We start from the raw sequence: 13,537 nt of genomic DNA on the forward strand, positions 1-13,537 counted from the left end.
CAAATGGACATCACAGTATTATTCACTGAACACTGCTTTAAGATGTAATTACTGAACTAACCATTTAGCCACTGCAAATCAAATTTATTTTGCAAAGAGGGACATTGTATGAGTGTATAACTTTTTAACATAAACTGAAAGCTATGCTTTATACATTATAAGAGAGTATAGCAGTTGTGTCTAGCTAGTTTTTAATAGACAAGAAAAGTTTAGGAAAGCAGCATTTACGTAATGGATGACTCCTAAATGCAGATTCGTAGGAGCAATGAACACAAAAATAATACTCTAGGATAGGGAGGGAAAGACACAAAGAACACTAACCAACTTCACAGACACCATAAACTGAACATCTGACAGAATGCGTTCTTGAAAAAATACACCTAAATTTCCATAAGACACTACAGAAAAGCTCCCTGAGCCACTAAATATACTGTAAGTATCCTGTTTATAAATAAGAATTTTTTGATTTATACTTCACAAATCACATTAGATGACAACACAGAGAAAGTTTTCATGAGGATTTTGGATGGTGTATCATTAAGAACATGTCATCTAAAGACACAACTGTTAATCATCCTAACATACTGATACGTATGGCTTATTTTTATGTTTACCCTAGTGGATATACATTACACAAACCAACACTATAGAAAAGTTTCTTCTTAAACCAATTACCATGCCATCGTTTATAAAAATGGCATTATCATAACGGTAAAGCCTCGGTCTGGTGTTTTAAAAAGTGTTGTCTACAAGTTAGCTAGAATTTCAAATATGTAACACAAGTGCAAGTGTGCAGTGTAACCATGACTAATCTTGCAACAGGAAATTGGGGTAAGGACACTTACTTTTTAAGTGCAAATTGAAAGATTAAGTTTGGATGCAATTACTCTGCAAGTATCATGTGCTATTCTGCTGCTAATACCATGCTGGAATTCATAAACCCTTCACAGAGAAAGCTATTGAAGTTCCTACAGTATTACCCATTTAACAACTAAAAGACAACAACCAAAAGTATACAATTAAATTGGTTAACCTCTGGACAAATTTGTCATGAACAGCTCTAAAGCAGCAATTTACAGAACAGTGAAATATCTACAAAACTGTATCTACAAAACTAATTCTTTTTAACACCTAAGATCTAAACCAGTTCTGAATTTTATTTAACACATCACAGAATCATAGAATAGTTTGGGTTGGAAAGGACCTTAAGATCATCAAGTTCCAACCCCCCTGCCACAGGCAAGGCCACCTAACGCTAAACCATGTCACCCAAGGCTCCCTCCAACCTGGTCTTGGACACAAACAGGGATGGAGCATTTACAACTTCCTTGGGCAACCTGTTCCAGTGCCTCACCACCCTCACAGTAAAGAACTTCTTCCTTAGATCTAATCTAAACTTCCCCTGTTTAAGTTCTAACCTGTTACCCCTTGTCCTATCACTACAGTCCCTAAAGAAGAGTCTCTCCCCAGCATCATTATAGGCCCCCTTCAGATACTGTAAGGCAGCAGTGCTAGTGTCATGTAACAATATGGTAACTCCAGAGAAGGGGAAGGAGGTTAAATTCTAGTTTTGAAGTGATACTGAGACATAACTAAACAGTTTGATGCTTAAAAAGATAATTAAAGAAAGGGGGTGTTGTTTTGGTTTGTTTGGTTTTTACAGATTAACTGTAATTCTTGAAGAAATACTATTTCTTCTACACAGGTCATTGTTTTCCAACTACCTAATCTTTTAGGTATCAAAGTTGTATTTTAATCACAAGAAGAAATATGGAAGACAAAAACAAAATCCCCTATACAATAAGCATATCTCCAGCTAGCAGACACACAAGCTTCTGGAATTCTATAGCAATACATCTTAAAGACATACAATCAAGGTGCCTGTGCTTAGGAAGAATAAGCCTTGCTTTGCATGTAGTGAAGTTAATTAAGTTTGTAAGTGTCCATATGCCCTGAACTGATTGTATGATCTCTGCAAAGGAACAGCATTATCTTTCAATTTATCTTCAACAGAAAGCTTGGAAGTCATGATGAACAGCTTTGTCCTGCTAAAGCAAAAAGGGGGCTTTTAAAAGGATCAAGATACAGATCACTTTCAAGGACATGAATGAGGTCCTTAAAATAACACCAATAAATAACTTAAGTAAGCCCACAAGTGTGAAGAAAAAAATATGAGCAATGTATAACTTTTCTTCAGCTTCTTAATTTTTGTTACTGCACAGCAGCAAATCAGATGAGGCGGTTAAAACAAACAAATTTGATATGTGTGAGATGGGTAGGCAAACATTGCCTAAAGAAATTGTTAACATAGCTGTCCAAAAGACCCAGTATTAACCAGTACAGGTCATTTCTGCAGAATACATGAAGCAGTCCCTACCAAGAAGTGATTCAATTTGGTTTACAAACACTGTCAACAGATAGATGTTTTGAGCAAGAAGACTCTGAACTTGACTGATCTGCACCATTTAAAAACCAAACTGCTAGAGAAACTTAAGATCTAATGACAGACCTCAGTTTTATGTTATCCTCCATCTGGAACGAATAGCAGCTTATAGCAAGTCACTTGAATAAACACCTCTCTAAATTTCAAGTACAAAAATTGGGTGACATACTTTTTGAAAAATGTTAGTGACACATAATACATGGTAGGGATTAGATGATCTTTCAAAAAGTCATTGGGGATAAGAAGATAAACAACAGAAATGCAGGGAAAAGATTAATCAGCTAATCAGCCAGAAGTAGCATGACTTCTTCACACTGTCTACAGATAAGCCAGTGGAAGAAAGTGATCCTGCTTTTAAAAAGCTTACTTGGAAGAACTTCATCTTTGAAGGATCACTTACCCAAGCCAGCACTTTCTGTTTGTATCCTAAGGTACCTAAAGGCCCTAGGCAAATGTAAAGCTACTATAACTATTGTAATGCGAAAAACAATTCCCTCAAGTTATTTGGATAAGGTGCTGCTACTTAGTAAAGATGACATTTTGCTTCAATCCATTTACACGGTACGTATTCAAAAATTACTGGTCAATACATTATTTATTTGAATTACAACTGCTCAAATATCAGGAAGAAGTTACACATAACTGGACTAATAAGACATCTCTTCCAGCACGTTGATATGAAATTGGTAATCTGTCAAGGACTCTAGATAGGGCACTCGCTGTCACTAAAAATAATAAACAAAATGTTGAGCTACTTCCAAAATAGGGAAGCTCTGCAAGAAAGACAGGAAAGAAAAGCTTTGGCACAAGTGCAAAAGAAAGTGGGATATAAGAAGTATACAAAAAGCTCTTTCTCTGGATCTGAGCTGTTCAGAATCTGCAGTGAAATATTTTCAGGTGAAAAGGATCTTTGAGATCATTGCATTAGACACTGGAATTAAGCCATTTGATACTTCTGAATAACAACTAGCAGTCTGTATGAGCCATATGTATACATCAAAAGAGATACAAAGATACTGGACAGAAAAGGAGTTTTCATAGATACATAAGTTTTCTTGAGACTTAGAAATGTTAAACTGCTGCCCCAAGATAACAGTTATTGGTAGCATATTCTTCTTTGCAGCTCTATCCTGGACAAGGTAAGTATTGACAATAATGACAACAGGAAGGCATACATCCCACCTTAGACTGCGGCCTTATCTATCCTTTCTAGAGAGAAATGTGAAGACCAAGTAAGCAAAGCACTCCCTGAAAGAATTGGTGTCAGGAGGCTAGTGAAGGGTTCTGGAGTGCAGTGTTGAATTACAGATGTGCAAACTTCATAAGAGATCTTAGGGAACATAGTCCTTCTGGAGTAGCAATGGTAGTCTCAATTTTACAGCATTCAGATACATCTAGTGGTGACTGATCCTTTGAGTCAGACTGATCCTCTGAGCAACAGCTTAGTTCCTTTTTTTGAAGACGATAGAAATATTTTTCTTCCAGCTGGGAAACATTATCACAGAGAAAATTCTTCGGTATGCCTAGTTAAACCTGACAGCTACTAATACTGATTCAGAGACAAGGTCTTTGAAAGAATGCTTGCCTTACATACATCCAGCTTTGTCTTTAGGCTAACCTTAGCTTTTAGATAACTATCATACTATAAATTTGATTGCAAGTCCTAAAGACAACTTTACGGGGGGGGGGGGGGGGGGGGGGGGAGGAGAAAGAAACTAAAGAAAGGAAGCCTTGCTAAAACTGTATCAAGATCGAATTCCAGGAAAACATTGCCAAGAAACTCATAGCCAGAGAAGAAAGCAATACTTAATCTTCTAGGCCTACAAAGAAAAGCAGAATTTCTTTCATAGACATTCTCCCAGTCTTGAGAGAAACACACAAGCAGTAAAGTACATCTCTCTGAGGGAACGTTCTAACCACTCTGGAAGCAAACAACTCTGAAAATAGTACACTGATGTTCAGCATAGGAACACACACATCAGAAGCTGGTTTTGTTTCTGGGAAGTTCCTAGTAATACAACACTACAGCTGGACTTCCCTCTATCTGTACCACCAAAGGTAGTGGTGCCAACATTATTTATACTTAAAGTACTGAGCACTGTAAAAGGACCGAAACAAGTCTAGTGGAAGGTGTCCCTGCCCATTGGTGGGGGTGGGTGGGCTGGTGGTGTGGAACCAGATGACTGTTAATAACCCTTCCAACCCAAACCATTCTATGATTTGATAACAGATCAGTCAGCACTGCAACACAAGAACATGGCTTTTACCAGTTCCACTGCCTCCTCCCCAATCTGTTGCTGCTGCACCTAGAATAAGAGGAACCACACTGGTCTAAATTACAGATGGGATCACTGTGTATAGAGCACCATTAACTCTGTGGTAGTACTGCAGAACCACTTAGCCTGACCACTTTAAAAACAGAAAGTGGTGACAGAGATCTTTTCACACTAGCTGTGTTTATCAGATTATGTTCCAGTGCTAGAAATCAGTCTTCAGGCTGTTCTCTGCTACCAGTTGTCAGAAACAGCTCCCCACCCTACTGAGTCTGTTACAGATTCAGCAGGCTTTGATTAAATACTAACTCAGAGCAGCAACAGACAATCAACAAGAGAACTTTGTTACCAAGTTGTAAAGTTTTAGTGGTCTTACTCTTGGGATACTAAGAATTAAATGAGTGCTGACAGAGGCTGATACACACTTAGGACCTTCTGCCACTTCTGAACAAACGAAATATATTTTCATATACCTAGAATACAAATACAGGTGATAAAGATTTGAAAGATGTCTTTTATGTCCTGAAGTCAGCAGTTTTGGTACTACAAATGAATTAGTGAATGGCCTAGAGATAAGAACATGAGGATTTGTCAAATCTTAGAAACTTAGCTTCTACAAGGCTACAATGACAATTCAATTTTTAGAGAACCAAGCTTTCTAGCTCATACAGCTGGATACTTATAAACTCAGTTGGCTAAGAGGCGACAAAGCCATGCAACTGCACCTGTTTTCAAGCCAGGTGAGGTCTGTTGCGCCAAGAACGAGTTTCACTTGGTGGGTGTTCCCCTCCACCCCCCAAGAAACAAACAAACAAACAAGCCAGCATGTAGCAAAAAAATATTTGGTGGGTTCGAAGACCTTGTTTTAGATAACCAGTACTCAGACATATTGGCTCATCTTAATAGCATCCAGACAATAGAACTGTGTGGCTTTGCTTTCTCATAAAACACTATATAAAGGCTCATGAGCAAAGAAAACAAAATAATGTGTCATGTTTTGGAGTATGAACATAAGAACAGTGAAATTAGAACTCATTTCCTTTGAGCAAATTAAAGGACTACAGCCATCCTATCACAAAATAACATAGCTGATACTAGGCAATGGTTGTCTTATTTGATGAATTAATTTCACATTTAAATTTTCCTAGAACTGGCATAACATATTAGACAAGTTTGAATTTTCCTTTAAACTTTTTCAGTTCTTTGTTGGCTAGATAAGTCTTTCTCGAGTCTATACCCAATTGTCTTGTATTTCCCATTGGTTTATTTCTAGGTAAATATCTACACATATAAAACTTACTCAAACCTAGTCTGTCAGCCATGAACAACCAGAAAAGCCTCAAGCCATTAGTAGTTCACAGGAAAAGTTGGGCTAAGCATGTATTTTAGTTCCTTTCTATATTCCACAAAGAAGAAAAAACATGTTGAAACTCATTAGGGAGAGTGTTAATGATGTGCAACAGTAGGGAAAAAAAATGCTTATTGTAGGAAGTGGTTTATTCTCACAAAGGAAAAAAAAAAAAAGAGAAAAAAAGTAAGATTGTCTTAACTTCAGTGATGACTGCATCTCAAATATCTGTATCAGTAGTTTCCTAATGAACTTTTAAAACCAGAAGAGACATGTTGTTAATAAATAATGTAGAGAACAGACATATTGCAACTGTTGGAGAAAACTTAAGGAATATTGGATGGCCAATCAGAGAAATGATAGGAAGAGTGTAAGTTCTTTAAAAACAGGAAAGAAGCTTCAGCAACTGTGTTTCATGTATCTGGTAATAAAGAATAACTGGAATACCACAAAAGCAGTAAAGTATAAGAGCTTAAGTAAGACTCTGAATAAAACTGTGCTTTATTTCCTACTGATAAATTCCTTGCAATAAAGCCTGACCTTATTTAAGGAACTCAAATAAGTAAGTTACCCTGAGAGTACATCTTGAAACCACTTTCTTCATAAACTGCAAGAGATGCGTATGTACATTAGTTTTAGTGTATTAAGCACATTAGAGATTCTGAAGTACCCTCACATATTGGTGATGCTCCTTATTATCTGAAACAGCCTGAGGTACCTTGTTACATTGACACTCATTAAGTCACTAGGTCAAATCTGAACTTGCCAGAAGCAAAACAGAGACTTTTAAAAGTCTCTCTGCACATAAAATACCTCATCTCTTGTCACATACACATCACCTCTACATAATGGATAGGGTGAAGACTTGGGTTTGGGGGAGTGTATATACGGAAATCTGTAGTAAGTGAACTTACCCGAAACCTAAGAATGCTAAGGAGTAATTTTTATTAACAACTGTAAGCCTTTTTTTTTTTTTTTTAAACTTGTGACATTTCAGCAACTGGATCTCTTCCCTGATTGGTTTTGGCTTCGGTTTTTCCATTTAAATGAGGTATTCCTTCTTAGTAACTCTCTCCCATTTTAAGCATGATTATGGAAGCAGGGTGTAAGCATTCAAATAACCACCTCGGTTCAACACAGGCAACATTCTAGTGCTTCCTCATCAACATCAAAAGCCTAGTAAACTTCAAACTTGAAAAAATAAAATCAGTAGGAAAGGTGGATACTGCCACCATGTGGTATAAAAATAACAAAATTACATGTTTCTATATTAAAGAAAGGTCAATATACCAAGAAAATTGTTTCTAGCAAAACTTTAATTATTATCTACTATCCTGTTAAGCTGCTGTATCAAAAATCAACACAGATGTCAGTCAAACCTCAGAAGGCTGAAATCCTCCTGCAGAATTTTATTAAATCAAAGCACATTAAATGTACAATGAAGCAAAACGAATGCTCAGGTAAATCAGTTAATTTAATTTCAGTTATGGCTGGAACTGATTACAAAATAATGCTGAAGCATATAAATGCCAAATTTTATCAACTACTTTTAATTCAATCAAAAAGAGAAATGAAAATTATACGAATTTCACAAAGATGATCCTGTATAATTAATAACTCTTTACAGCTGATTATTCCATAAGTTAATTCTGAAGGGAAAAAAAAAAAAAGTGTTAACTAAAGAATAAGGTCAGAAGTAGTAAACTGACAGTGGCATTCAAGTTCCTGCTAGCCACAACTTGGATAAATACATACTGGGTACCTGAAGCTGTCTTATCACAACTCCAGATTTGTGCAGAACTAAGGTAAAATACAAATCTTCCTAGCTGTATGCATACTAAGAATATGATAAATATTCATAAATACCTTAAAAATTACATTCTTCATATACTGTTTCAACTCCTTTGCTCTTTGAAAATAAAAAATAAATATATTTAGATAATTTGTTTCTCTATTTCTGGCATTTATAACATACCTGAAAATATCTTTTTCTTTAATATAGAAATAAATAGGAAATTCAAATATAAAAGTTGAAAAGCAGAAGAGAAGATGCAACTCCAAAGAACTCTTTAAAAATGCATTTTTAGATTATCTAAAACTAAAGGTGAAGCAAATCACTAAGACATTACCGTCTGGAAAACTATACACTGAACCATCATTCTCTATCTACTGCTGGGAGGATCTCCTGTCTCAGCTTCCCTGATTTGAACCTTGCCCTCAGAAAGCACAACATAGCTGGTAAGTCTATCCTTAACATTCTAATGAGCAAATTTTTGCACAGTAGCTGTAATGCAAAATTAGCTGTTATGCAAGGACATCTGTAGCATGCTTCTCCTTTCCCTCTCACCTCAGCCCTCCTACCCCCACTAACTTTTATACAGCAAAAAAAAATAAATCTTTTAGATCTTAAATCAATAATGATTTGGAAAATGAAGTTTTCGCAATATATTTACACCGTTTCTTAACTGAAATAATTATGATGCACAGACCTCTGTCAGACACTTCAGTTGTGATTTGTACCCACTTAGTTCTTCTGTTAGGTTCTCTTTTTTCATCTGTAGATCACTTAACTCTTTTCGTAAGGAATGGACTACTTCATAGAATAGAATCTAGAAGAACAAGATATATATTCAAAATTGAGACTAGCAAAACTGCAATCGCAAAACCACAGTTTAAAAAAAAACAAAAAACAAAAAGCCCCACAAAACCAACAATACAGACCCCAGCTTAACATTTTATGGCAATAATTCACCAAATAATTTCTAGTGCAAACCAGGAACCTGGCTGGGGCTAGGGAAATGTTAACGCAAAGACACTGTTTTTCTTTAAAATACTGACAGCAGCAGCAAAGAAATAATCAGTTTGTGTTTGGCACTGAGTAAAAAAGGAGGAATAAAGGTAAAGATATACATGTCTGTTCAACTAAGGTAGCTCTCAGGCTGCCTGATTAAAAAGCAGAGCTACTAAGGGACCACATGTTCCCTCTCTCTTACTTGGGCCAATCCTAGGGCCTATTTGATTAACACTGTAAAAAGAAAAAGAAAAAATAAAAAAAAGTAAGCCTATTTAGCAATAAACCAACCTAACTTGCTAACTTTCCCCAAGCCAATATAACTTTTTATGGGGTGTGTAGAAATGGGGAGAGATTAGTTTTGTTCTTTGCCAGTTCAGTGTGCTGAATCCACATCAAAATGCAAGAGCAAGCACAGGAAGCAGAACAGCCCATGACCAAGAAAAGCCATGACACACCCCACACACACATACACACACTTTCAGCAGTGACAGGCTGCTGTATGGGTTTAGCTGCACCATGCAACTATGCCCTGCTAAATTAACACTGAATAAAAAAAAAAAAATCCATGTAAAAGGATGAAAAAATAAAATAAATAAAAAAAAATACAATAAAAAATCCTGTAACAGATACTCCTCTCTCTTCCTCCACTCCACTCACAGGCGTAGTCACAGACAAGTAAGTCTCGGAGCCATAAAACTCTTCCAGAACATTTGTACTGAACAAGAAAAAATATTAGAAAAACACAGGACTAAACCATAAAGCCAGCAGTAAAAAACAAACCCCAAACCCCCAAAACAAAAAGACAAAAGAGACAAAGAAGAAAGAGCCTTTTTGATATACACCCACACACACGTACACAGATGTTAATAGTCCTAGATTAACCTGATACTTTCTAATGTTTGTTTTGGGGGATGAAAAGAAAAGAACAGATAATTAAGCACTATTTTCATGCAAAAGCTTCTCCATACCCCTCTATCATGACTGCTTTGTTTGATATATGATTAAAGAAGAAATACAAGAAAGCACAGATAAAATTCAAGAGCAAGCTGTACTACACTTCCATGCAGAAGACAAGTCTGTTTTGCTACCTGTAAACAACAGAAGACAAAGAAAAGTTCCAGGTATATTCCACATAATTGACAGCATACCACAGAAGCCATGGAAATCTGTGACGTAAAGATAGGTGTAGTTTGCTTTAGACAACAAAGCAGATGTGTAACATGACTGGAAGACTAATAGTAAGGCAGAAAAAGTGAAATTTTCTTAAAAGCGGTGGGTTTTGTTGGTTTTTTTCAAGTTTTTTCCAAATACTGTGCTTGTTAAAAGCTGCAGTTGCTTGAATTTGTTGTACTCAACAAAAGAACTCCACTTTTCATCCTTACCTTTAGATGCAAAACAAACATAAGCTAAAGTAAGACATATGTTATAAATTTGAAGTAACTTTTTATTGAAAAAATGAAACCTTTCCCAAAATACAGCTGTTATTTTTGAGATGGTAACAAGGGATTCTCAGTTTGTTAAGTCTAAGTTTACACATCAAATGAAGAAAATTAAGGACATTTTAAAACTACAGTTCATTTAAAAAAGAAATAAGGTATGATCACTTTTTTGTTCATGTTCTGAAAATTCCAAATGACAAGTCGAACCACCAGACGCTACAGCAGCTAAAACTAGAAAACAGAAATTTTCTATTCCGAGAAGTGAACTAACTGCATAATATTGCTTTATTTTAGTGCTTCATTACTATTTTTTCTTGCATTATGCCAATATTCAAGGATTTTTTTCACGTCCATCTGTGAAATCCCATTGTTTCTAAACTGATGTGCATGAAAACAAACAGCAAAGATAGTTTTGTGGCTTCTTTCTAACTTCCATCAGGCTTCAGCTACTTCAAAGGAGTAATTTTTCTGTCTCTTCTCTATAGCTTCCACTGACTAGTTTTCACCTGCGTGGACTCTTTTAAGAACTTGTCCGATTACATCTGAAATCGAGCAATTGATTTTTAATCAAATCCTCTTCCCTCCCCCCAAAATATTTTCTTTTTCTTTAAAAATAACCTTGACTGTCACTAATTGGTAACTACTTAAAACATTGTGGGTTTTTTAAACTACACATACCTTGTCTCTTAAGTTCTTGTCTTTTTATCGTGATTTCCTTAGGAAACCTAACTTATGCCATCATGCCACATTTACTTCCCAAACTGCAACTATCTTAAAATAGATTATCCAGTATCAAACAAGGATGTCATGGGATATAGGTATCAAGATAGGTGCATCTATCTGCACAGCCTTCCTGAGAAAAGATCACTCTATGGTAATAAGAAAGTGCAAATGAATTCAGAGATGAGGGGAAGGTTGTAGCAGAAGTCAACTGTTATTTAACTTGCTTGATGGCAAATAAACATTCATGTAACTCAGCAGTCAAATCACACATATTACCTCTTGTTGAGTTAATATAGCAGAAATAAAGATAATTCTAATGGGATTTCAGAAATAACTGCATATCTTAAAAAATACAAATTTATATTCATGTGCTGTAAGGAAAAGGTCACCATTTTCCAGGCAATTTTTAAGAAACCTCTTAACATGTGCCTGCCACTTTTTATGGAAAACTAGACTTAACCGAAAAATGGGTGGGTGCAGAGGATGAGGAAGTTGGCTCCTGTTAAATGAAGTCATGTGAAAGTAGTTTCATCAGTTAACTGCCTTCTTAAATAAAGGGCAGATGAGCTGTAGTTAGTAAAATGAAGCCACTGAAAGACATGGTGATTGAAATTGGATCAAACAGAATTCACAGATGCCATTTTTAAACAACTTGGTGAAAAAAATTTAGGAGTATACAAGGCTCACTTTACTGAACAAATTAAGTGATTCAGCTGCCAAGCACCAGCTCAATGACCTGGAGTGCTTCAAAATTTTTAATATACTGTTCCTAAAAAATTCATTCTTATAAACAGTAAAAAACCCTAAAATTTTACATACAAGTTTAAAAAAAAGTATGATTTTTTAGAAAAAGATGCTTAAAACATCATTTTTCTTTTATCATCATTATTGGAACTAGATTATCTCCAAGGTCTCTTCTAACCCAAATTATTCTATGATTAACTTAAACAGGGGAGGTTTAGGTTAGACATAAGGAAGAAGTACTTTACTGTGAGGGTGGTGAGGCACTGGAATGGGTTGCCCAAGGAGGCTGTGAATGCTCCACCCTCAGCAGTGTTCAAGGCCAGGTTGGACAGAGCCAGAGCCCTGGGCGACACGGTTTAGTGAGAGAAGTCTCTGCCCATGGCAGAGGGGTTGGAACTGGATGCTCTTAAAGGTCCTTTCCAACCCTAACTATTCTATTATTCTATGATTAACATTAAACATTGCCTAGTTTTTGCTCTATCGTGTCACTATTGCACCCCTTTGTGGCAGAACAGTGAAAAACATCTCATTTGTTTTAATTTGACGTCCTGTTTGTCTATGTTGCAATATCTCTATATACAATTTAATGTATTTATATGTATTTAAGCACCTCCTGCTGTTTTTCCAGTATACCAGGTTTCAAATAAAGTATAAGAATTATATATACAATTGCTTCTATCCTGGAGAATTGTAAAGCAGTATTTTATAATGGATAAACAGAAAAAAGTCTGGAAATTTCTTGCTCAACTCTTCTTTAACCAAAGATATCTCACCAAGGAGGATTTTATTCTTGTATCAGTATACTATACTGTTAGTCTACCCATAGATCTGGAGTCAGAGATTTTATCTGCCTGAGAAATGCACAATTCCTCCTTAGGTGAGTAAAGCAGAAAACAGCATCAGAAAAATTACTTATTCCCTTCAACATCCTTTTACAAGCTTTCTGAAGCCAGATGGATGCATACATGGGATATACAAAACTGTTCTGTAGCTTCTCAGCATCTGTTTCAGCTGAACAACCCAAAGTAATGATAAACAATCACTTAGCTTAACCAATACTCTCATGTTCACATTGATTTGTTGCCAAAATAAGTTGGGAGAAGCAGAAAACAGCATCTTACTACAGCAAGATACTGTTTATGTCTTCACTACAATGTCTTCTCAAGAAAAAAAAAAAAATTAGTTTGACCAAAAAAGGACTTCTTCAGTCCTTTCCAAAGAAAGTGACATATATGTAAAGGAAAGGGCTTCACTGAACACATAAGTAGAGGAGTTTCTATCACAAACAAAAGTAGAATTTACCAGTTGAATGCAAGAGGAAAAGAAAGGTAGATTAGAAGTAGAATGTGGCTGTTACCTCTCCTGCTTCACATCCTTTTTAGAATCCCCTTCTATTCACAAATATAGTCTAAGCACTCTGTGCTGTGACACCTACACTTAAAGCAGCTGGCAAGGTTACTAACTCCTGGTATTTCTCCTGCCCAGCTACACATTCTTTTGTAATGACTGCCAATCAACTCCAAAGGCCTGGAACTTCCCGCATACCGATTTCAAGCAATCTGACACAGATTTCAGTTTGTGTTTAAAATTTGCTTTTTCAACCATGGTGTTGCAGGAATCAACAAAACCCCCAAAATACTTCTGCAGAGGGCAGGGTACAGTAGGCAGCTAGGGGGTAATGACCTAAGAGGCTCCAGCTAGGTGATTTTGTTATTCATACAGAGCCTTAGAATTTTCCCAGTACTTTCAAAAGTCCAAGTATTAGAACTTTTG

At 36.1% G+C, this 13,537-nt stretch overlaps 1 protein-coding gene across 6 annotated transcripts in view; it reads right to left on the reverse strand.

The window, feature by feature from the left end:
- Positions 1 to 13,537, reverse strand: part of PIBF1 (progesterone immunomodulatory binding factor 1) — a 121,847-nt gene that overhangs the window by 102,680 nt on the left and 5,630 nt on the right. For 5 of the 6 annotated variants that reach the window (XM_065678123.1, XM_065678124.1, XM_065678126.1 and 2 more), the window contains exon 5: positions 8,554 to 8,673. The exons of the other annotated variant lie outside the window; for it this stretch is intronic. In XM_065678123.1, coding sequence (XP_065534195.1) covers positions 8,554 to 8,673 — 120 coding nt within the window. The remainder of the gene's footprint in view (positions 1 to 8,553; positions 8,674 to 13,537) is intronic. 6 annotated transcript variants of the gene reach the window in all.

Source organism: Lathamus discolor, chromosome 4 (assembly GCF_037157495.1).
Source record: "Lathamus discolor isolate bLatDis1 chromosome 4, bLatDis1.hap1, whole genome shotgun sequence".
NCBI lineage: Eukaryota > Metazoa > Chordata > Aves > Psittaciformes > Psittacidae > Lathamus > Lathamus discolor.